The sequence below is a fragment of the Numida meleagris genome, chromosome 3 (genome assembly GCF_002078875.1).
Source record: "Numida meleagris isolate 19003 breed g44 Domestic line chromosome 3, NumMel1.0, whole genome shotgun sequence".
In the NCBI taxonomy this organism is placed as follows: Eukaryota; Metazoa; Chordata; class Aves; order Galliformes; family Numididae; genus Numida; species Numida meleagris.
The window spans coordinates 45936740-45962444 of NC_034411.1; the positions used below are offsets into that span (position 1 = coordinate 45936740).

Sequence of the window (25705 nt, forward strand, 5' to 3'; positions counted from 1 at the left end):
TTCTGTGATTCCGTGACGCTAACGAGCGCTACAACCAGCGAAAGCGTACGCCCGCCCGCCCCGCCCCGGCAGCGGGACAGAGCCCCAAGCTCGCACCGCGGGGCGCCCAACGTGACCCCGCCACTCAAGAGCTCTGAAGCGGCGCCTGAAGTCGCAACACCACCAGCAGCCATGCCGCGGTATCCTTCCGCCCGCCCCATGATGCCCCGCGCTGGCCGCGCGCCCCGCCCCGCCGCCCGTTTAACTGACAGCTTTTAAACCAACGTTCCGATAACCGAGGAAACGGCCGCAGCGCCACAGCGAACGCAGCCCAGCACCGCCTTCCGTGAGAGAGGCGAGTTCTCTAGCGGAGTCCCTCAGCGGCCGGGCCGGACCCGGGAGGGACCGCACCGCCGGGGGAGGCGGCGTTGCCGTACCGGTCACTGCGGCGGCTCCCGCCGCGCCGCGCGGGTTGCGCGCGCAGTCGCCGCCCTGTGGCGCGGGGCGGGCGGTGGGCGGAGCGGGCGGGCGCTCATTTCCTCCTTGGGCGCCATTTTGTAGCGCAGAGAATCCGCAAATAAAGAGCGGGCGGGAGCGGCGCGCGGGGACGCGCGGGTGGGGGGGACGCGGCGGCGACCCCGGCTGCAGAGTGACGGGCCCGGCGGAGCCGGCGGCGGGCGCGGTGGGCGGCGCGAGAGGTCGGCGGCGGCGGCGTTCGGCCCTCGATGTGACGGGTGCGGCCCAGGCGATCAAGCGCGCTGCTGAGAGAGCGGGCCTCCGCACCGCCGGTGGGAGGTGAGTGGCCGAGCGATCGCCGCTCTCCGCTGCAGAGCCCCCTCCGGGCGGCGCTGGGGCCTGGCGAGCGAGGGGCACCTGGCGGCCCGGCCCTCACCTCGGGCGGGAGGGGAGCGGAAGTGTGTAGAGCCATTTTGTGCGAGGCCCGGCACCCCGCCGGAGCCTCCTCCCCCGCCCTCGGCCCCGCCGCGCCCCGGCGCCGTCCGCCCTGGGAGAGGCGGGCGGGGCTGGGGGGCGGTGGGTCTGCAGCTGCGGCGGGCCCGGTCTGCGGGGCTCGGCGCAGGAGGCGGGGCTGGGCCGTGGGGAGGGGCGCGGGCGGGCGCCGAGGCGGTGTGAAATCATCTCGCGGCAGAGCCTTGGGGTGTAGTGTAGTGTGTGTGGGGTGTTCCTTTTTTTTTTAACCCCTTCTCGCGGGAGCCCGGAAGCTTTGCAGGGGTTTCCCCACAGCGTTCTTTTAGGTATTGTTGAAGTAAATGGCAGTTACTTGAAGTATAACTAGGAAAGCAGCAGCTCGCTCTCGTCTAATGCTTAACTACTTACCTTCTTGACTTCCTTTTTGTATTTAAATCCCCTGCTTTATAAAAGTTTTCAGTGAAAGCCGTGCAAGCTACTAAGGCTTCCAAAAGCAAGGTCCACTTTTGCCATTTCAGGCTTTTCCTGCTTAAACTGCCATAAAAACCCTCGTGAAATTCCTTGAGGATTCTGTTAATGCCCATGAGAACATTAAATACAGAGTATAACTTCATATTGAGAAGGTGTAGAAGGATTGAGATGCAACAGCTGCCGTTGCCCCAACAGTCATGGAATTGCTTAGCTGGGATACTATGGTTAAGCTGTTCATCATGTAAATGAACTTTAAAAAAGGGTTATATGGAAACATTGTTTTCATTGTTCTTTTTATTATAGGAAATTATACTCGATTGTGTTCTTGAAAAACAGAACTGTGTAGCAAAGAGATTGGCCCTTTTTCAGAGAGCGGATGAGTGATGAAAAGTACCTTATTGCATAGTAGTTGGAAAGCTGCCATGTTGAGTTTAGAGTGAACATTTCAGTTGTTGTGTTATTGTCAGTAGTGTGTAAATGTGTATCTTACAAAGATAAGATAAATCGCTGTGACAACTGAGTGTTACAATCAGCCTGATATGCTTCCAAAAAACACTGAGCGTGATGATGGAACGTCAGTCGAGACCAATAATAAATTCCCAAGCTCTTTTTAAGTCACTTTAGATCCCCAAGCTTGCATGTGAGTTGGGAGGTGAAATTCACGCATACAAAAGGAGCACTGTTATCTATCTATATGTAGTTAATCTATGCTCTCCAAGATAACTTGCTGAATATTTTCAGTGAACTTTTTTGTGATGGTGTTTTTTATGTCTGTCGCTTCAAATGAAAACAAGTGACAGTAAGGCTAACTTCTGTAATGCAGTGACCTGTAACATACATCTTCCTCATTTTTGTTGAAGGATCTTCAACTGATGGCAAGAGATAGCTTTGTTGTAAATGGTGGAGTAGGGATGTGAGTAGCCTGGTGTGCTGCTGGTGTAGTGAAGTAAGTGTCGGGATCTTGTGCTTGCCCTGGAGATGCAAGGTGGCCCAGCCTTAGAGCATTGAACTTAAATTTTCTCCACAGTTGTTGCAGCACTCAAGCGAACTCTGCAGCAGCATATAACTTATAAACACGAGACAAGTGTTTGGGCACACTCCTCTTTTTTGGCATTTGCATGCTTCTGTTACTTTTAGGAGGAACATGCAATTAAATACTTGCATCATCTGCCCATGATTTAATGGGTGCTAGCTGTAGTTGCAGTTCTCATGAACAGAGAAAATCGTGCTTCTCTCTGTCAAGGACTTGAACGCTGCTGAAGTTTTCAAGGCTGGTACTTCCAAACACAGAAGGAGTGAAAGATTCCTAAAAATATTTAGGAAAACTATAATGGAAGTAGTAGTCAACTTAAATACAGGGGTAGCTAGCGTTCTCCTTCCAGTCTCTAAGTTATTCTGTATTAGTTTGAATGACTGAGTTGAGCACCATCAAGTTCATATTTAGCCTCTTGAATACACTCAGGATACAGAATGTTAGGTGGAACAGGAGCTGTGCCCAGAAGTTAAAGCAAAATGAGCAAAGTTCCTCAGCATTGAGGGGTGGGGAGGAGAGGACTTTCTATCTTGGGGAAGCACTTCAATGTCTCTCACAAAGGCTAGGAACAGGAAGCTGCCATTCATGAGTGAGATGCTTCTACTACGTGTTTCTAGAGCCCTTCCCTTGAATTCTGATGTCAGCTTCTATTTTATGAAGGACTTGGAATCTTATTTCCTCTGTGTGCTCTGCCTGCTGTCTTGTTGGGGTTTTCTTTTTTTCTTTTAAACCTTATTTGAAGGGAGTACTGTGTACTTGCCAGTAGTTAGTAGGTTAGTGTAAGTTGAAGTGATGGTGCTTCATTTGTCATGTTTTTGTATTATTGTCAGTAATGGGGCCCTTAGGATTTGTAAAAGTTAAATTAGTTCACTGAGCGCCTTTGTGAATATACCAAAGATGCTTTGTGTGAGACTTTTTGAGAACAGTTTTTTGAAGTGCATTGTTTTTGTGAAGCTGCGTTCATGACCGAGGAGTTGGCCGCATGCTTTTTCTAGTATATCAGTTGCAGCAGCTTTACAAACCTGTCAAATCTCAATATTTGCAGCTTTCTCTTGGAAGGCATGTTGCAAACATGCATGCCTTTAAAGAAGCTTGACTTCCTTGTTAAATATGCTTGTAGTGCTGTATGCTTAAGAGTTTTTGTGGGTTCAATTTTTAATGTTATCAGTGATAAAAAAAATTACAATTTGCAGGTAAGGAAGCATGTCTAGTAACTCAAGGAAGTGTGAATATTTAACTCAGCACGAATGCAATCCTGTTATGGTACATACACACAAGACGAATTGAATTTGATAGTGTACCCAAGCCATTAACTGACATACTGCCTTCCCTAAAAATAGCCACGGGGGCTTTTAAGTAACTGCTTAATATTTATTTATCACAATTTTAAAAGTAAGGTAAGAGTTGAAAACACACAATTTAAATGTAGCCCAAACTTTACTGGTAATGTTCCCAAATAATTTGCTTTATTTTAAAATGGTACTAAAGTAGTAGTATTAATTGCTTTTTATAGTTGGTGTTATCCCCTTCCTTGTAAAACACTGCTTTCACTAGCTTTGGACGCACAGGAAATGTCACTTTGTTAATTTAAACAAATATAGGCTAAGTTTGATATTTTGTTCTTAAGGAGGAAAAATTACTGATAGCATTTTTAGACACTAAGGAAAGCTTTGGCTAACTTAAAAAAGTCTACTGACTTTGTATCTAGATGACAGCAGTAAGCTTGTCATAGTTCTGTTTTGTGCTCTGGCTCTGTGTTGTGTGGAACCAGTATTTCAGTAATTTAATATCAGAAATAGAGAAATTGAGTAGAAGTAGAGGTGTCTTACTTAGTATTTCATACACAGTAGTAACTAAACTAAATAACACTCCTTTTCCCCCCCCTTCAGAGTTCACAATGACGAATGAAGAACCTCTCCCAAAGAAGGTATGTTTAAAAATATTTCTGACTCTCCCGCCCCCCGGCCCAGTGGTCATGATAACTTGGTAAGTTGTGCTTCTCATTTTGCTCCACAGGTTCGCCTTAGTGAAGCAGATTTTAAGGTTTTGCCTAGAGATGAACTTATTCTAAGGTAAAGCATCAGTTTTTTTCTGTGAAAACACTTCACTGAATTCTTTATGGAAGATGTAACCTACCCCTCCCATGGTTTTCAGCACTCTTGCTCTGAAAACCTGTAGTATTTTCACAGTGCATCTTTTTTAATGTTTTCGTACACAGAAATATCTTTATATGTAGCTTGTGTCCTTCTGGAAAAAGTGTTTCCCCTCAAAGTCCTGAGCAACATTTTCTAATCCATAAGTAGGAGTTGTGTTTTCTTCACTTGCAGCTTTAGGAGACAAGGTTGCGTACATTCCTTGCTAGATAGCAAGTTATTTTTAAACATCAGAAAAAGTGAACTGCTTACTGCTACAGTGTTTTAGGCTCTCCTGGTCTGCGCAGCTGTCTTCTCAGCACATTCAGGCATTAACAGTAAAATGTCAAAAACAAGAGGAGCCTGGTTACATTTTTCACCATACAGAAAATCAAGGGCCACCATGGGAAGCAAATGAATGGTTCTGTCATATAGATCACTTGATGAAAGAAATGGACCAAAGCCACAGGTATTCAGAGCCTGTGTACCTGAATTTCCTGATTGATAAACAAGGAACTAAGTAAACTAGTAATCTGTGGGTCATTTATTTGTCTGCTGGAGTAGTTTGTGCATTTTGAAAAGCTTTAGCACTTGACTGTGTTTATTGTAAGTTATTTGCATTATTACAGTCTCTTGACTTGGTTAAATATTGCCATTTCATAGATGAGTTTAAAATACTAAACTGTACAGAGAGATGAAGATACTGGTACAACACGAGTATGATCAGCTAGTCCTTCTTGTGCTAGCTACTACTGGAGTGACGTTTTATTCCACTGAGATCAGCGTAGTCATTCTTTGTATGTTTCAAACTGGTTCCTGGCTTCATCTTCTCAAATGGCTGCTCTTTTGGTAGTGAAGAGTAAGGTGATTAAATAGTAGAAGAGTGCTTCTTTGGTGTTGGGTGGCTTAGGTCTTGGAAACCTTGCACAGAAATTTCTGTACTCAAGAGTATCTCTGGGGATGTTCTTGATTACTTTCTGCCATAGAAGAAATTGATTTCTGTTGTTTATTAGAAGGAGAATACGGTGGAATCTGCCCAAGGAGCTGAAGTATGTCAGCAAATAAACAGAGTTGATGAGGAGAAAGGAGGGAATGGGCTGGTGACAGCTTTGTTGCTGTTATCTTCCTCTTAATGTAGACAAAACAACTTCTGTTCTCATAAAGGCCTTCTTATTGCTTTAAGGAGAGTAACTGTCCTTCAATGCCATTCTGGCCATGTCCATTTTGTTTGTGTTCAGGAGTCCTGCAAACACTTTGTTTTTTCTTTCATTTGATATGTGTGTGAAGGGCTTAGACTAATCTTGCTTTTGTTTATGACTTCATGTGAAGCTAGCAATTACTGCACTTACTGCTAACTTCATTTGTAGGGTGGAATAAAATGCTATGCCATTATGTGTGTATCATTTTAAAGACATCTCCACTGCTTTTAGGCGTAGAAAAATGTGTTAACCCCTACCAGAACATCTTAAAATAAGGTTGAGAATGTGGGTTTTTTTTCCTATGCTTCAGTGGGGCAAATGCTTTTAAAATAATGGTGTATATCACCTGTGGTTTCGGTCTTAGAGCTAATGCGTTATCTCTGTGCACGCTGCACTGCTAAAATGCATTTATGGAAAATACTAATGCTTTCTGTCACTTCCTATGTGTTGTGTTGGAACTTCACTATTCTTTTCCACAAAGCACGTTATTGAGGTTTGTTTGCTGTCACTTCACTGACTGAAAGTAAGCAGGAACAACAGGATGTTGCCTGGCCTTCTGGGGATTTCCTTGTCTTGTTGCAGCTGTGGTGTCACCCGTTTTATTTTCACCTTCTCCAGTGGGGTAGGCACTTGGAAGCTCCTGTCGTTTTGTGATGGAGGAAGAGCCAGGAGCATGTTAGCAAAGCACTCTGTGGATCATAGCTGAAAAAACTTATCTGTATTCCCTGGGTTGTTCAGCTTAGCAATCAGTATGTGCAGTGTTGAAGTACCTACATTTACTCAAGTGGTGGGTGAAATGCATTGGTTTTACTGACTTCTGCTTGGCATGGACATACAGGCAATCAGTTTTGCAACGACTTAGGCTCAGTGCTGTTGTTTCCTTCAGGTTGGCTTCAGAAAGGTTCTCAATAAATGTTTTATTGGTATGTTTTGTAAATGTTTTGACTTCAAGTAAAAATCTTCAAATTACTGTGATGTGTCAGGTATTTTTGTAGTTAAGGAATTGCAACTGCTAATTGAGTTGAGGAGTTCTCTCTGTCAGTGTGATGATCACAGGTTTATTCTGTACAGTTTCTTACACATAGTTGGAGAGGAACTTCTGCAATATTCACCAGGTTTTGTCTGTTTTGATAATTTTGTCTTGAAGGTCACTTCTCCAGAGGAGTTGGTAGTCACACGACTTGGAAAATCCATGACATGTTCTAACACAGTCAGTTTTCTTTCCCAGGAATTCAGTTCTTGCTTAAATGCTAGAACTTGTTGAGAGGTGATCTAGAGATGTGAGCTCTGACTTGCATGGTGACCACAGGCCATGTGTTTCCTTTCTGATAGTGACCTGTTACATCTGCCTAACTTGTGTTTCAGAGCTTCAGTTTGCTCGCTTTGTGTAACTCCTTTGTGTAACTGATCAAGAAGTTGCAGTTTTGACAGGGCTGTTATTTTCAGGCTGCGAGAGAGAACTCAGTCAAGTAATGCTGCATCTGTATTTGAAGACTAGCTTTTTTATTCTTTCATGTAATTAATTCATGCAAAATAGAGGTTCGTTCTTTCTGTTTTTGCTATTTAGAAGACTGTTTCAGTTTCCCTTTTTGAGGATTGACATTCTGAGTTGATGCTAAGCTTCCAGTGGTCAAACTATGAAACCTTTGTTTCTAACCAAATCTGTTTTTAAGAGCGGTGAAGATGCTATGTTTAAGGGTGCTGTGGGAGTGCTACTGCTCTCCTACAGATTTTAAATGATTTAATTCATTTCTTATTCAGCTAAGGAGACTTTTTTTTTTACTGCTAGAAGGAAGAGATCTGCATGCTTTTGAGTTTCTCAGTGATGTGATCTCACATACTGATATAGATCAGGTGCTTCACAGGCCATTTCCTGGGCTGCTTGTTTACTGAACCATCCAGATCTTACAGTTTTGAGGTAGTATTGTTGTAGGTTAGGAAGTAGTTATGACAGGTCTGGTGTGGAATGGTGGGGAGGAGAAGGGCAAGTTGGGAGGGAGGGAAGATTTCTCTAGTGATAAAGTTTATTAGGTGAGCTTATTTAATCTTGTGAAATCGTAATGTTGGTGAAGAAGGTGTACAGTTAGTAGTACTTCTTCGAAAACACCACCTTGCCCCCTCCTCCTCAGAACCAACCAACCAATCAATCACAACCCAAACAAACCCCATGGCAGCCAAACAGAAAGGACTAAAACAAAAGCAATAACATACAATGCTTTTTGGTAGGACGCGTCACAGTAAACTTTACTGTAGGCTTCATTTGCTGATGATTTGATGCATTATATCAAATGCAATGCTGTTTCTCAGTGTGAAGTTTTCTGAATCTGGATGGATCACTTAAACAGCATACCTTCAAAGAGTTATTTAATTGGTTGGCTGTTCAGTAAATATTGTCAGTGTGGTCTTGCTTTAAATGAGCTGGAAAAACTGCTTAACCTAGACTGCAAATTGTAGTGTGCTATTGATACATACTTCCACTTGCTTTGCTGTTCACTTGGTAACAGATGTGTGTTGTCCTTGTATTATGGCTTCTGTTACAGAATTCTATTTGCATTGTTCTGCTTTGAGAATGAGAGGCTTCCTGGGCACTTAGCACAGATAACTAATAAGTCTTTGATTCTAGTGATTGTCAAAAATACTAGTAGTAGTTTCTAAGACATACATTTTAAGTGGTAACAAAAAACTACTTTTCTATCCTTTTGCAATGCAAAGTGGAGTTACATTTTTCCATAGAACTGTCTTTTTTTCAATTGTGTTGTTATCTCTTGATGTTTTCTGATTTTAGTATAAGTATATAACCTAAAAGTTTAGGAGTTAGATGCTTTGTTTTTTTAATAAGCAGCTTCAGAAAAATATTTTTTTTCTGCAATAGGTGGAAACAGTATGAAGCGTACGTGCAAGCTTTGGAGGGCAAGTACACAGACCTTAATTGTAAGTTAGCAAAGTTTCAAAATTGTATGAGTTGCCTGAATGCTTTGAATGTTTGTGTAAAGCAGAGTGGTAAAATAATGTCATGTTACTGTTAAAAATAACAAATATTCATCAGAAGTACAATGTCATGTTATTTGTTAGAAAAATCTCTATTTTTCCTAGTGTGAGTTTTCAGACTTTTCCAATTTTTCAAGCAACTTTTTCTGTCTTCACTGATCTTAAATGACTCCTAAAAATTCTGCTTTTGCATCTGTGGGACCATCAATACCCGGACTGTTAGGAATAAAACACAGCCCCACAAATACATGTATTTTCAGTATTTTTGCAACAGTAAAAATTTTCCTCTATCAAAATACTCTTGAATGTTTGTGCTTTTAGTCTCAGTTGAAAAGATCTGAATAGGTTCTGGAAGTGACTGAATTGCCAGTCTGAAGTCAATTTTAAAAGTTACGTGAACAGCTTGATACCCTTTTCCTGTTTTCTTTTCACCTTATCAATCTAAATACCTGAAATCTTGGTAGCAGTGATTTTGAAAGGGTTTCTTGTCTGTCAGTCCAGACAGATGTTCCCTCTTACCTTTGTTGTTACATCTCTCTGCCATATGTGCTTTGTTAATTAGTAGTATTATGTGCAACAACAGCAAATTAGAAATAATAGTTCTGAAGCAAGTTGTGATGTTTATACTTAAAGCAAGTCTAGTGGTTGTCTACAGAAATAGAAAAACACACAAAAACAAATGACCTTAATTATTCCAACTTTCAGTCATTTTATACTTAACATGTAGCTGAGTAAATTTATTCTGTTTGTGTCAGGCTGCTTGCACGTATTCCAGTTTGGATAACTTGGAACTGTGGCTTTCTTCCATATTTCATATATTAACTTTTATAAATCTTCATGGATCAGAAGAGTTCTACCTGTGGCTGAGCTGTCGTCTCTGAAGTTCTCCAGTGACTTACTGTTCACTCTCAGTGTGTTGAAACTGCTTTGAGGACCGATCACATGTGGCACCATTTTAGACATGGAATTTGTTACAAATGTCAGGAGAGTTCCAACTTCCCCAATTTCACAGTGCAAGCGATAGTGGTGAAGGGTGGAGCAGTTGTTTAATTAATCAAAAGTTAATTCCTGTATAAAGCATGGGAACATGTTCAAGTTTAGGAGTAGGGAAGGATAGGTGTATTTAAAATGAAGCTTTGTCAGGCTTTTCTAACGCTTAATGATGCTTTGATCTTTTTGTTACTCGTGCTTATAGTTAATTTAACTCTTTTGCTGCCTATGAATTTGGCTTTCAGTTTTTTTAAGCTGTCTTTAAAAAAGAATGCTTGTGAGAGAGGATGCTTTAAAACCTGTGCTTTTTATTTTATTAATTTTATCAGCTAATGATGTGACGGGATTGAGAGAATCTGAAGAGAAATTGAAACAGCAACAGCAAGAATCTGCCCGAAGAGAAAATATTCTGGTCATGAGGCTGGCAACTAAAGAACAAGAGATGCAAGAGTGTACTGTAAGTATTTAGAAATAGGTGTTTTAGACTGTTACGGGGTAATGGAGAGTACTTGTGCTGTTTTTCATATATCTGTAGTATTGTAGTTTTTGTGCTTAAAAACATGGTAGGGCGCTTAAGCTTTCACTGAATTAGTAAATAATATTCTATATAGTGTTTTGTGTTGTTTTTTTTAAACATTGGTTATTTCGATTTATTTTCAGCAGCAGTTATGCTTGGAAGGACATTGCAGTGCTTACTGTATTTACCATAAATGTTACTTCTCATTTTTCCTGAATGCAGGAACCAATTGAAACTTGAGGATAAGTTTCAGTATATTGGATTTCATTTAGAATTTTTCAGACCTATGTTTATGGTGTATTCAGATAACTGTCTTCTGCATCCATTCTGCTGGTTAGAGAGTCCTTTTGAAATGTGTCAGATCTGCTTCTTGGGTTTCTAATGTTCTTTGTACTGAATGCCTTTGTTACTGTTGTTCTATTTTCTTCCTCCTCTGTTGGTCAGTTTTCTGTGTTCTGTTTGTTTTGGTTTCCTGAAACGGCCTTTTGCCCATTTGGGACTTGTAATGGTTTTGGATTATCTTCTTAACATCATTTTCACCTGCTTCTTTAACTGGTGGTTCCTGAGAGAGGATTGTAAAAAGCTTCTTAATGCTTGTTTTTGTAACATACTCATGAGAGCTTGTCTTAAGAAGAATATAAGCTCTCTGCAAAACCAGTAATGAGTTTTGTCACTTTCTTCTGTTATTTTCTTCTTTTAGCCTTTCGTTCTTTTTTCCTGTAGGAGTCCTGAGCTGTCAGGTATTGCAAGTACTTTAAGACTTAGCCCTGTACACTTAACTTTCCTGAGACTACAAGGTGACGTACATTAGACTGTACTAAGCATTTGTATGAAAAGAAACAAATGAAGGAATAAAACTTAGTTTGCAATGGTTAACTAAAAATATATATATCATTGGAGTTGAGAAGGAGTTGTGGATATTGTCTACTCTGATCTACCTGCTCAGAGCAGGGTCAGCTGGAGCACGTTACTAAGAAGTAAGTCAGGTTCTCAGTACCTCCTGGAATGGAGGCTGTACAATCTTTCTGGGCAACCTGTGCCACCGTTCAACCACCTTCACAGTATAAAGCATTTTCTTATAGTTAAATGGAATTTCTTATATTTCAATTTGTGCCCATTGCCTTCTGTCCTTTCAGTGGGCATCACTGAGAAGAGCCTGGCTCCGCCTTCTTTACTCCCCCCACCAGGTATTTATGCACATTGGTAAGATCCTCCCCTCAGCCCTTTCTTCTCTAGGCTGAACAGTCCCAGCTCTCTCAGTCTCTGCTTGTATGTCAGATGCTTCGAGCTCTTCATTTTTGTCCTTCATATAACCCTTCATTGGCTTCACCCTGGTATGCCCATATCTCTTACTGGGATGCCCAGAACTGAACCCAGTGCTCCAGATGTCTCACCAGTGCTGAGTAGAGAGGAAGAATGGCCTCCTTCAACCTGCTGGTAGTGTTCCTTCTAACGTAGCCCGAGGTGAAAATGCATATAGTTCAAAGAAGCTTTGGAGGGTGTCTTGGCTTGTATTATCAGATGATGTTTTCCCTGTAAAGTGACTGTAGCAAAATAAATTGTGACATGTAAGCTGTAAAGCTAAGCTATAACTTGCTAAATTATTTAATAGATGAACAAAAACTAGTCACCCTGTCGTAACTGAATATGTCAAGTAACAGGTCCATAAAATAAATTCCTTAATTTTTAGCAGTTAGCTGTTATAAAATCCATATTTATAGTAAAATATTCCAGTGACACTGAGTTATTTATACATAAACCTTTTCTATCGCATCTTCATTGTCTATGTTGTCAAGTTTCTTTAAAAACTACAGGTAATTATTTGCTGTGTAATACCTAGTGGTCATATTATTCTTAACATATTTGGTGGGATGTGCTTTATATGTACAAACTTACCACGTTCAAGCGTTGCAAATTTGAATGTAGAAACTCTAATATACTAATACAATACCATATCCAAATAGTAATAGTTTACAGACATGACTGATTTTTCCAATTCCCAAGGTGTAAAACACTTTGCTATTTAAAATTCACTAGTCCTGTTGTAAATGGGATGTGATAGACTCTGTCTTGGTTCCCTTTCTAATTTGTACCCTTTTTTCATTTAAGAGACAAAATGCAGCAAAATCCCATTAGCTTATAAAAGTCACCAGTGTTCTTGAGGCTATGCAGGCATGTGTGTCAGGGTAGCAATCGCTGTTCATTATAATAATAATTATTATAATACTAAAGAAACGTGATGGTAGTTGAGTGCATACTTCCTTTCTCTGTTGGGCTCTGTTCCAAGTCTGATTGCTGAGTATATGGATTTCTCTTGAGCTAAGAGCTTACAGAGTCTGACTGGTGTTGCAAACTGATTTTGTGTAGTTCAGATTGACTACTTAAAGGACTACTTTGTGATTTATAGATTTAATATTTCAAATACCTCATTGCTAACAGCTACTCATTTTTACCTTACACCCCTCCAAAAAAAAAAAAAAAAAGGCTGCTGATAGGAGGAAGGAAAGGACATGTAGGGTATAGACTGTTGTTGTCTCTGGAGCTTTAATTTTTATCAGAGATGGTGATTGTTACTTTAGGGAAAGGCTTTAACCCACTCCTAAGCTACTGCATAGCTGCTGTAGTGGACAGGCATTTGGAAGTGCATGCTACTCAACAGTTTTTCTGTGGAACAGATAGGAATAGTGAATGTAAACTTGTAGACGCAGATGGATTGTAGTACTGTGAAAGTTGTTATTAATAATTGTGATTTAGGTTACAAATCTGTTGTTTTTCTTCATTATCAAGTTTCCTCCTTTCTGCTTCTTGCTTATACAAAGTGTTTATACTCTTGCTTGCTGAGATGACTTGTGCTTCTTGTCAAGCACTTGCTTTCTGTTTAAATTCTTCATGTCAGAGTGTTCTTTGTGAATGTCTTTGGACAATCTTGCTGAAAGGCTTCAGCTCTTCCCAAGAAAGTGAGAAACAGAGTCTTAAAAAAAAAAAAAGTTCACCCAAACTAAAATGCATGCTGCTTAATGCTGATCTTTGTGGAATACTTCAGCATTCTCTTGCCTTGGGTTAGAGCAAACAAAAAGATTATACCATAGTTATTGATTCTGCCTGTGAAAATTCATCCCCATTTGTTCACCTTACAGACTTATCAAAAGTACCAGCGGTACTTCAGGGATGTGAAGAGCCAGTAGGTATTTTAGGTACTGGAGTATCTTCTGAGCTCGAGCAGTGGACATGACTACTCCTGTGTATTCAGCTCTAGCCAAAATTGAGCTGTTGGATGTGAATGCAGGCAAACTTTTGCTCCCTCCGTCTTTCTGAGGAATATAGAAAGGAAGAGAGGCATGCCAGGGAATGTTAGGAGGGAACAAGAATGGGAGACTTGGACTGGCAAAGCAGGAAAGTAAGCGAAATAAGGAAGTAGGCAGGATTAGTAGGTATGGGCTTGTTTTGGGAGCGTGATCGATCTGGAGAAGGTTACTACATCTGGATGGATGAAAAGTCTGGAGATGAGAATTCTGGAGTTACTACGGGAGAAGGCAGTTGTGGAGGTATGAAGAAAACTGGAGGAATAAATCTTTTACTTTGGGTAGGAAGTAGATGAGTTGGTCAGCTCAGGCAAGTTTCTCCTATGCTACTGTATCAGGAATGACAGTTGAGGTACTATATAAAGCCCACATAAACTCTCCCTGCTTGGCCTAGTTGTGTAAGCTAGCGATACCCAAATTATGTGCTTTAAGTCATTCACATTGGACAGAATCATCTGGGTCATATTGAGCTTTTCAGTTTTGGCAGCAGTTCCTTATGGTAGTGATCCAAGGAGTCTGGCATTAGAAGAGGGAAGGAGGAAGGTCTCAGTAAGGCAAAGAAAATTTTTTTCTCAGTGATGCCTTTCTAGAGATGGGTTGCAAACCATGTTATTGTAGGATAACGTTAGCAGCTGGAGGAGTGTCTCTGCTGAGGTCTGTTAAAAAGTGGTTTCACTCTTTGCTAGTACTAGCTCTTGAAAAGAATGACAGCTTCTTGAAATATTTCCATTAGTACAAAAATCAGAAGTGTTAGTGGGTATAGCAGTAAGTTTAAGTTTATTAGATGAGCAAGACTTTGTGCGTTCAGTGAGGTCTGGGGGGGGGGGTGATGCTATTCAAGAAATGTTAGTATAATCTTAGTTTGGACTTCGTTTTTATAAGTAATGTTTATATGGATGGGTTCTTGTCTGCTATTTCTTGAAAGTGTTTTTTTTTACTTATTGCTTTACTCCCTTTCTATTTCTGGACACACTGAAGTTTATCTACTTAAAATTTTTTTAAAGTTTGGTTATTTCAAATGTTTTTTCTTGAGTAGCTAATTATTTATATTTTGATAGTGTCAAATGAATATGAAGTCAGTTTAAAATATTTCATCCATGTCAGTGGCTTTGAAATCACATATTTGAAGTAGAATCCAAGCATTGGTGCTGTTTGATACATAAATGAAACCACGTCTTCCTAAATCAGTAAGTGACTCTGAGGTCATTACTGCACTTTTTTTAATGTAACAGTATGTTTATACTTAAACTTTCTCTTCACCATTGCTGCGTGAAAACTTTACATGGAAATGGTTAAACTGACCGCTGTTGACTGTGCTGTGTTCTAAGTAAAGCAAAGTGTGGGGGGAGGCTAACTCTTTCCCTTAATTTTGCTGGTGACAGCTTGTACTGTTGCTCATTTTAACTGTTACTGTCAGCCTGATCGCAAAATTTGTGTGCAGCAGAAGAGAAAACCCCTGACTTTGAATTAATGTTTCTTTTCCAGTCTTGTGTAAGTTTACCTCTTGGTGAGCAAGAAATGTGTAATTTGAAGAGCATCATAACTTGAACTTCAGAATGAATGCTTTCTGTGCAGGCTGATATGATTTTACTTACTAGCTGAAAGAAGATTTAAGAAACTTCCAAAAAATACATTAATCCAGTATAAGTACAATTAAGTTTTGATTAATAAGTGCTATATTCAGAAGGCATAGTTACCAACAGTTCAGGAGTAAATATGAGAGTATTCCTAGGGTTTTGCTTACTGCAAGAGAATCAAATCAATTGAAACTTATTTAATTGATGTGAGTGGCTCTAAATGATTTTTTTCAAAAAGGAAAAGGTGGAAACTTGCATCATAGTTACCATGCTTCTAAAAACACGTAGGCATTTAGAAATGCCTTTCTTTAGGTACATAAAGATATTACATACCAACAGTACCCTCAGTGTTCTAGAATAACTTTCATTGAAGTTATATGGAAATTAATCATTTGTTTTAAGCAGGCAACTCTTTATATAAATATTTTTCTTTGAAAGTATGCAGGCAGTTTTAAAAGAAAGGGAGAACTATAATGTTCCAGTAATTTGGGCAAATGTAAACAGTCATATAGAAAACGATTTGAAACAAAAAAAAAAATCAGCCTTGAAAGTAATTTTGAAGGCCTTGGCAGGATTGGGATGGGGAGATTGGGTGAATATGCTTATTGATATGGCACAGGTGGGCAGAAGTTATTTTTATCCTGTCCTTAACAGGTTAGAACATTGTAAGAAGGAAAGTTTCTGTGATGCCACCTTTGGAATAACTATTTTTAATCCTATCTAAATGCTCATAATCGTATTGAATTATGTATAAATTAATCCCTTTTCTTATTTTGTGCAGAATCAGATTCAGTACCTCAAGCAAGTCCAGCAGCCTAGCGTTGCCCAACTGCGATCAACAATGGTGGACCCAGCCATCAACTTGTTTTTCCTCAAAATGAAAGGTGAACTGGAACAGACTAAAGACAAACTGGAACAAGCCCAAAATGAACTGAGTGCCTGGAAATTTACGCCTGATAGGTAAACAAAACAAATACTCCCCAGTCAAGACTTCCCTGACAGTCCCACTACGAGAATGCTATGGTGGGACAGCCAAGTACTCGTTTCCACACCAAGACTCAGACGTTTTGAGGCAAAAGCCACATTCTTATACTGTCCAGCTTGTAATGCTTAATGTAAAACTTACCAGATGAACCTTGTGTTTCAGCTTTTTTCTCCCCCTTTGCTTCAGAGGCCTGACAGCGTCGGACTATTCTGAAGAAATTGCCATCTCCGAAAAAAAAAATATTTTCTAGAACATGTAGACACTTGCAAAATTGTTCTATTTGAAGAAAATAGAGGGAAAAACAGAAGTCTTAAGTCTGTGGCACACTGTGTCTACAGACAGTTTGGAGGAAAGAACCTAGAGATTATAAATCATGAATTGAACATGCAAAATTCCCGTAAAATCTAGAAGTGGAATATGCTTCGCTCTTAACCTTGAGCCTAGTGACTTAGAGACACTAAGTCAGTTTTCCAATAAGACTGTGGACTTCCTGCTTGTTCACTGAACTGCTGGGTCAAAACTCGATGAGGTGAATTTTGCATTTAAGAGTTTACTTGCTAACCAGTTTTGAATAGCCATGAGAGTGCTATTTGATATCACGTCAGTGGTAGTGTACACATTTGACTGTTAAGCATTTGGGCTCTGTAACACTTGACGGAGCCTTAAGTCAATGTTGCTAAATAATGAACTGTTCTGGATGGTTGGTAATGCTGTGGACGCCTCAAAATTAGGATTGTACAAGAACGTACGTTCCATCTAATCGCAGGTTTAAAGTTGTTGGAAGCAGTATATATTTGATCACAACTGGCATGTATAAGAAAAACCAGTTGTGATAAGTATTTCACTGCATGTTTTCATGCAGAAATGAGATTTTTTTGATCTTCTATATTAACTGATCTCAAATGCTCTATACAGAAGGCACACGATGACAGCTGTCTTCAGCGTTGGCGGGGTGTTTTTATTCCTTTGTACACCTGTTTTTTTTGTATTGCACTTCTATATAAAATGTGCCTTGAAATAGCTGTAATATATAGTTCAAGGAACACTACTGGTTATATTGTTGTACTGTGAAACTCCTGGGATGAACGAGAATCAAACAGATTGTTGTTTCTGCATTGTCTCGTTCTCTGAATTAAAAAAAAAAAGACACTATTTTAACAAAGCACAAGTTAAATGCATGCATTTTCCTTGGTGGAATCAGTGAAGGAACCTTTGCTACTCTGTTGATGCCTCTGTTCTGTTGTCCCAAGTTATTTGTAAGAGTAGCAATAGGGGACAGCTGGGAGTGCAGATCTGAGGTGTGTAAAGTGAAATGCAGATTTGATATAGCGTTTGTGTATTTATTTTTTATCATGGCAAATTGAGCTCTAGTAAACTAAGGTTTTGATTTTTCGAATCAGTTGGGCGATATTTTATGACTGTCTGATTCTAGAAAATTCAGTTTTAAGTTAAAAAGAGATTCAGCTGTCACAGACGGTGATGTTATTCTCTTTCAATGATTTTAACTAAGGTAATGTTACGTATTTTTAACTTAAAAGTATCACCTGTGCTTTAGATGGATTAATACAGGATTGAAGATTAGTGTACTTACGCAGATTTATTTTTTGCATGAGTAATGATTGAACAGCAAAGAAAAATATCTAGAAAAACTTTTTAAAGTGATTCATCTGGGATTATTTTGCTATAGCAGAGTCTAAGATTTTAATGATCTAGCATCAAAACAGAGGTAAGACTTGCATTAATAAATTCTTAATGTGTTGCCAAGGCATTTGTAAAGCTTACTATAATGTGTTGATAGAGACATGCCATGTAGATTGCTTGTTTAACTTGGAGTTGAGAAATGATTTAAATACCGTTCAGTACAGGTTGGTTTCCTCAAGTTCTCAGACTTAAGTGTGTATACAGCTGAGACACAAGTAACTATTACCAGTTTCTTTCAAGAAAAAATATCAAATTCTTGTCACTTCTGTACTTACATTGTGCTTTAATATGCATCATATAATTTTAAGTCACAGTGCTGTGAATATGCATAATTAAATATGCCGTAGTTGGAGTAGAGAAGATTAAGATTTATTTCCTGGTATAGAATTGAAGCTATCTTCATAACTGGTTATGATTTTATTGATTTTTTTTAATATTTCTGAAAGGGCGAAGAAATGATTACTTATGTAAAGCGTTTATAGAACTTTTAATTCTTTGCCCTTCTTCCCCCACTTGGTTTTCATTGTCCTTCCTTGTATGCAACGACTCTTATTTCATGATATCTGACCTAGTATTTAACTGAGCTGATGCTTCTATTCACATCACCAACTTTGTGTGTTGTTGAGGTAATATATTGACTGCAACTCTAAGCAGTATTAGTTCTGGACCTTAACCAATGATAAGAGTGTACAGTATAATCCTTACTAATGCCTTGGGGGAGAAATAGAAGGGCATATGACTGAGGGAATGGCTATGTTAAGCATTTTAACCATCATCGTACGTACAATGTACAGTTGAATTAAAAATCAGTAATATCATTTGCAAAAAGTTTAATACAACAAACACTAGCTTTCTGAAACTTAACCACTTAATTCTTACAGGTGTTGTTGCATGCATGTTGAAGTGGATTTGTGAAAACAATGCCAAGTTTAGTTTTAAAGCTAATAGGAATTACTTTATAGTTACTGGATTTTATATTCTTGCATTTGTTATCTTCTATGTAAATTGCAAGGGAAGGCTACTTGGTGCCATGCTAATTCAGAACATCTGGAAAAAACTGGAGAGAAATAGCATTATAGGTAAATATGCAAATTTCTATACAGGTAATAAATATTTTACGTTTCGGCAGGAATTACATGAAGGAATTAATGGGATTTTTAAAACTGTCCCAATGTCCAGCTACCTGGTACTTCTAACTCTGCAGGTGACATTGTTTTGTGGAGAGAAAAAACAGTAAATGACTTCAGCACTGTGAACTCCTTAAACTTGCAGTGAATGATGAATACAGTAACAAGGATTTGAAAATGCCTAAAAGTCAATACACGTCTGGCTAAAAGCTTTTGGGGTGCATCACATTGGTCATCTCCAAAGTGGTCCCGCTTCTTTACACAGAATGAACATCTCTAAGAAAACTTGCATCTTGTGTTACATGGATTCTATTAGCTCAACACAATTTAAACTTCAAGGACCCGACACTGGACATCACATCAAGAAAGAAAACAGGTTGCTGCCTTTAGCAGAGTTGCAGGCTTCCAGGACCTTATGCAGCTAGATTCCTTCTGGAGCAGCCCATCTGAAAGATTTGGGAGAATCAGTTGAAAAACGTTCAGTGAGGCAGAGTTCGCAGAGCTTGAAATTGTTTAAGGCTTGAATGTTTAAAAGGTAGTTGATGAGAACATTACTTTTTAAAATCCTTTCTGTTGGTTGTCTTAATTTCAGGAGAGAAAGAACTATGCCTGTGAAACACAGTAGTGGAAGTTTCCTATTCTCCTTTTTTTAAGCCTCAGAATTTTTCTTTGTCACTTAAAAGACCTTCTTGTTCTTGGAAAGTAATGCAAATCCTGCCCTTGAATTCACAACAAACCTGCTCATGGCTTTTATTTATTGTTTTGCTACAGAGCTTATGCTTCTGTAGAAAAAGACAGCTTCGTTATGTTGCTGAGCCTCGTAGAAGAACTGATTGTGGCCACTATTCTGACTTTGGCAGACAGTTTTGAAGGACTTTTGAACTCTTACTCTTTTATGGAGTCGGATATATTGCCTATATATTAATTTGCATACTACTTCCTATAATGCTTAACAGTACAATTTTATTGATGAAAATTAAAGATGTGATGTTACCTATTTAGCAGAGAAAATCTTGACAGTTCAAAGTACCTTTTTTTGCCCACTTCTCGAAGCAACTGGATATCCTAAAACATTGATGATCTGAGCCTGTCATTCTAAATGAGTGTTACTGCTTCCTTAATTTCCTGCCCATTTTTAACTGCATTTTATTTTCTCATCATCATGTAAGATGTGCTTAGGAGAAGTTAACTATAGGAATCATGAAACACTGTACACTACTCTCAGATACATACTTTAAGTAGAAAAGTAGACATGCAACTGTTTTAAATGTTCAAAAGAATGTCTTAGCCTCTCGAAGAAAAAATGTATATACGTAATCTATAAACATAATGTTCATTTTTTAATATTTTTCCCCAGCTTTGTTCTTAGTTTTACTAGTATGATAAAGGAAGAAGGTTTTTGTTTATAGTTCAGTTTGCACATTTTTAATGCGGTACTTAATCTTTACAATTGCCAGGCACATCTTTAATCACTCAACTCAGTTGAGAATTAGCACATGCAAGATTGTGCGGACTGATAATCCAGATGTTGGTATCAAAAAAGAACAATGCTTGTTCATATTTGCAGTAATAAAACTTGCCTTCCACTTTATGGGACACCGACAGAAGATCAGCTGACACCGGAGCAGCATGTGGTAATACAGGGAGATTTTCTGCTATGACAATTATGTTGAGACATAATGTTCTGTGAATCGTGACATGCAGAAATTGTATCTCCTTTTTGTCTGTAATTGTGATTGAGGAAGATTACAGAAGGTTTTACATTCAATTTGTGATAGATTGGTTCTTTCCTTTGCAGCCAAACAGGCAAAAAGTTAATGGCGAAGTGTCGAATGCTTATCCAGGAGAATCAAGAGCTTGGAAGGCAGCTGTCCCAAGGACGTATTGCACAGCTTGAGGCAGAGTTGGCTTTACAGAAGAAATATAGTGAGGAACTTAAAAGCAGTCAGGATGGTAAGGGATTTTCTTAAGAAAACGGAAGTTGCCTTGCGCTTTGGCTAGCTTAATTTTCTGATGATATGGATACTGTAAAGTCTTTGCCAGAATTAAAGGGCAACATCAAGTAAAATATGACTGTTGCAAATCTCTGTTGGTAGCCTTAATTTAAAAAAAAAAAAGTCACCAAAAACTAGAATGCAGGCTGAACTTCGGAGTACTGGTGGGATTTGCAGGTCCTGGTAATGCAGGATTTGAACATGAGACTACTAGACTTTGTCTTGCTATTTAATATGGGATATTAAGGTAAGCGTGCACTGAAAACAGAAAGCTTCTTGTTAACTGACTCATTTTGAAATTACTTGAAGGAAAAAGAAATATGTAAGGAGAATAAAAATGCAGTTTTTAAGTTACTCAGATTAATTGAAATGTTCTATTATTGTATTCATAGTCCAAATTTTAGTGTTGTGAACCTAAACTGAAATTAGCTGTAAACTCTGGCCTCTTGTACATTTTAAATGGAGGGGAAATGCACATTTTTAAAATCTTCAGCAGAGAGTTCAGCGTAGATTCTGTGTTCTTTGAGGTGCTTGATGAAAGTACTTGTAGTTTGGTAGAAGGTTACACAATAGATGATCTGATTATTACACTAAATCTTGAGACAAGCTAATTAATTAAACCCAGGTATCTTTGTTTCACACCTGGCATCTGTAAGATAGGATGGACATGACTTGGCATTTGTCTCGTATATCCTGCATTTTTAAGGGTATGTTTTTTTAAGTAGCTCAGTGATTCTTGCTGTGATGTTATTGAAATAGTTAGCCTTTTGCTTTTCAACTACTATTTATAAACTTAGATGAAGTACCTTATCTAGTTCATAACTGAAGCAAACGTAGACATTTCTTTAAATGTTTCTTCTCTTGAATGCAGTAAAGTAAGCTCCAGAACTGCGATGTTCTTAGGCCCTAGCTTCTTTCTCATATGAACAATGAGTATGATAATCCTGACATTTTCCTAGTGATTCTTTTCCGTAGCAGTGGACATTTAATTTTATAATTTTTACAGCAATAAGCAGTTTGCATGTTATTTGCTCAGTCATGTAAATGTGCAGTTGAATTCAGGCTGCAATGTTTATCTTTCACATCAGATTCTTTCTGGTCCAAAATGCAGTCCCATTTGTAAAGCATTTTTTCTTTGTACGTAAGTACTTTGTGGAATTAACAACTGATAAAAAATTCAACAAAAGTTCACTCTTTCTCTGTGTGTCTGTTACACAGGATTAAATGTATTAAAAGCAGTAAGAGCTGACATTTTCTTGAATGTGACTAAATTTTTTTTGTCACGGAGTAGGTTTTTGTAATTATTCTGAACTATCATGTGCAGATGTAGCTTATGGTCACTTATACATTCTTCTCAACGCCTTGCTCTTCAGTAAAAGTAGGTACGTTAGAATCTACTTGCAAAATATTAATTATTGGAATTGAGCTGCTTTCCATGTATCTCTTGTCCAGAAATGAATTTCTTCTCATATATCCAAAGTCGTAAATATAAAAAGTATAGCTGACAGTTTAGCATTTCCTTCAGAGGCAGAGTTTCAAAATGGTGTGCATATCTAATGATGGAAAAAGTTGGTTGATAACTTCAGCATAAAATGTTGCTACAGGATTTAAATTTTTTTGTCTGAGATTCAAGCTATATGTGGGTTATTAAGTATTTGCAACGCATGTGTTTTCTTTATATAGAATTGAATGACTTCATCATCCAGCTTGATGAGGAGGTAGAGGGTATGCAGAGTACCATTCTAGTGCTTCAGCAGCAGTTGAAGGAGACTCGCCAGCAGTTGGCGCAGTACCAGCAGCAGCAGTCCCAGGCCTCCAACCCAGGTACCAGCAGGACTCCATCTTCCGAGCCTACAGAGCAGGGAGAGGCTGTGGGTAAAGACTGCAGCCGCCTGGCTAACGGACCAAGCAATGGTAGCTCCTCCCATCAGCGGACGTCTGGGCCTGGATTTTATAGGGAGGGTAGCAGCACAGAAGATGACTTCCCGGCTTCTCCAGGGAACGGTAATAAGCTGTCCAACCACTCTGAAGATAGAACTGGTAGAGGAGGTGGTAGCTACATAAACCAACTCAGTACTGGGTATGAAAGTGTAGACTCTCCCACTGGCAGTGAAAACTCTCTCACTCACCATTCAAATGACACAGACTCCAATCATGATCCTCAAGAAGAGAAAACAGTAAGCGTGAAAGGTAACAGAACTGCGGGTTCTCGGCATGTCCAGAATGGTTTGGACTCCAATGTAAATGTGCAGGGTTCAGTTTTGTAACATTTTTCTGCAGCATTTTTATACAGTGTCATTTAAATTGGGAGAGGATACTGTTCAGAAGCCGTTTAAATTAGTGCATACTTGTCACAATTCTTGCCTTTTTGTGGATTTCTTTTTGCTTCAATACCTCTGCCACTTTGGAAATTTTAACAGTTAATTACGTTGAATGTTGCTAAAAGGACATTTGTGTAGCTCAAGTTATTTTTATATGAGTTAATGTGAAGTTGAAATGGAAATTATTTCCATAAAGTATAACATAAATGATGTCTGTACAAATATGTGTATATCTAGAACCTGTGCTGTGTAAGGGCATTCTTACTCATACTGTTATACTTAACACCACCTTCAGGATTTGTCATAATAGCTGTGGGTTTATGACTGCCAAGTTTGCCCAGTACAGTAGTTTTATCACTAAAAGATGGACTTGCTGAAGGAGTCCTTTAGTAGTTTCAGTGTTAATTACAGTTTTTCCCACCATACATCTGTGCATTTTCTCCTTAGGTGACCGAATGTTTATGAATTGTGTGCATAGTTACTCAGTTTTTAAGAACTGTTGTATCCTGTTTATGCATATTGCTCTGTGACTCCAATATTATCTTACCTGTACTGACCAAACCTAAAATAAAAACTTTTAATAATGTAATTTCCTCATTGTTCTCCATTGGCTTACATGGCTTGCTTGTATGCAGTGTATTTGCAATACTTCTTTTTATTGAATTTGTTTCTGTGCCAGTCCTATCTAATACAGCTTATGCCAAGTACGTGTGCTTATAACTATTGTGTTAATTTCAGGCTAGCCTTTTAGTATTTATTCTGTAGAGATTTTTTTTCCTTATTGATAGATCAAAAAAAAAAAAAACACTAATAAAAGCAAGCTTCATAGTTGGAACCTGGCTCTTATTAAAACCTAGGAAGTATCCTGGAGGTAAATGTACGAATTAAGTTATGGCACTTCTAAGAGGTTGAATTACTTTTTAAACAGATACAATTCTTGTTTTTGATTAGTCTACATGAGGGGAAGCTTAGTGAACTGACTTTGCAGGTGTAGCAAGTGGGAGGAAAAAAACAAAGTATGCTGCTGAACAAAAGCAAGTTAGGAATTTTTCAGAACCTGAATTTCTGGTGATTGTTTTGTCTACTTGTTTGTGGTGGTAGCGATATGCAAGGTGATGAAAAGTACTGACTTAAGTGCTGTTCAAAGGGAAAATAAAAGTATTTAACTCTACTTTCAGGTAGACTTAAGTCTGGTTTCAACATTTTCCTAACTGAGAGTCCTGCAATTACCAGACAGCTAATGCAGTTCTCTCACATAAAACCACTGAATTAATAGTAAATTGTTTACAGTTTGCAGTTCACTTTGGGAACGCTGAAACTGTTGTTTGAAAGCAGTATTTCTCTAAAGTTAGGAGATATTTGGATGCAACTGCAGTTTAGTTAATAAAATTGTAGATGATAGAAGGGTTTCCATGTTATTAAATGAGAACTAGCACCTGCAGTATTACTGTCCGTGGAAAAAATGGAATTAGTTGCAACTAGTAGTTGCTGTCTTGTATGCTGGAAACATACTAGTGTATGTACCACTGCTACTTTAATTTCATTGAGTTTAGTTAAAGGTTTAAAACAACTCGACAGTTACTGGAAGCATGAATTCCACTGGCAATACCTGGTGTCTCTTTCTGGAACATTACTTCAGCCCTTATTGCCTGAAAAATAGCAGTTAATGGACAGTTGAGCATGTAGAAATGAAGTGACACACAAAAAAAGTACGGGCATCCAAAGTAATTCCTGGTTTACAAAAATCTCTGATAACCTACATACGGGTTTGTTGGTGCTTTACATTTGGCTTTAATATCACCTGATTTTAGTGTGTGCTTAAGATACTTCATAATTATTATTATGAACTTAAAAGGATAATAATTATAAAATGATAGGAATAGACTGTTACAGTGACTTGATAATACATATGATAGAAAGCCTTGTGAAAATGGTGGTCGTTCAAATCTGTCTGAAATACAAAAGAAACTCATGTTGAGAAGATGGTATCTAGTATAAGGAATTAGTAAGATTAAAAATTACCTTTGGAGTTGAATTAATGGCTATTGTGCTGTAAGGTAGGGACAACTTTTCACTTAAATTTGTCTGTTACTGTGGGAAATCAGGTCTTAAACTCTCATGAAGATTTGAATTTTCTCAAGAGTGTGTGGTACCTTAAATAGTTTAAAAAACCAAAAACTATAAAGCTTGGCTAAATAGCTGAAAAATTAGAAATGCAAATTATACCTGCATACTAAAAGTTGGCTTAACTTGTAGGAAAATAAATGCAAGGCAAGAAAAGCTATTTCGTTTGTCATTCTCTACTTAAAGGCTACCTCCTAGATAAGCAGGCTGGGGTGTTACTTATTAATTTTTATTTTTAATGAAAGCATCATTTAAATGCAATCCATCATATAATTGGCTTGCTTTTTTGCAATGCTTACTGTAAAGCAGTAGTGAAATGTAGTATAATAATACACAGA

General features: G+C 38.6%; 1 protein-coding gene across 3 annotated transcripts; it reads left to right on the forward strand.

Annotated features, from left to right (window-relative positions):
* Positions 245 to 23832, forward strand: WTAP (WT1 associated protein). 3 transcript variants are annotated; one of them, XM_021389644.1, is made up of 9 exons: positions 245 to 334; positions 4300 to 4337; positions 4427 to 4482; positions 8614 to 8672; positions 10049 to 10176; positions 11373 to 11423; positions 15897 to 16075; positions 20727 to 20881; positions 22606 to 23832. In XM_021389644.1, exons 2-9 carry the CDS (start codon positions 4308 to 4310, stop codon positions 23187 to 23189), a joined length of 1242 nt encoding a protein of 413 aa, XP_021245319.1. In that variant the 5' UTR covers positions 245 to 334; positions 4300 to 4307; the 3' UTR covers positions 23190 to 23832. The 3 variants fall into 3 exon arrangements, with proteins under 3 accessions (XP_021245319.1, XP_021245318.1, XP_021245320.1); XM_021389643.1 differs by lacking the exon at positions 245 to 334 and adding an exon at positions 621 to 774; XM_021389645.1 differs by lacking the exons at positions 245 to 334; positions 11373 to 11423 and adding an exon at positions 621 to 774.

Coding starts and splice junctions, on each gene's coding strand:
- WTAP (XM_021389644.1), top strand. CDS start 4,308: ATGACGAATGAAGAACCTCTCCCAAAGAAG. Junction 4,483..8,613: donor AGAGATGAACTTATTCTAAG/GTAAAGCATCAG, acceptor TTTCTGCAATAG/GTGGAAACAGTATGAAGCGT. Junction 20,882..22,605: donor ACTTAAAAGCAGTCAGGATG/GTAAGGGATTTT, acceptor TTCTTTATATAG/AATTGAATGACTTCATCATC.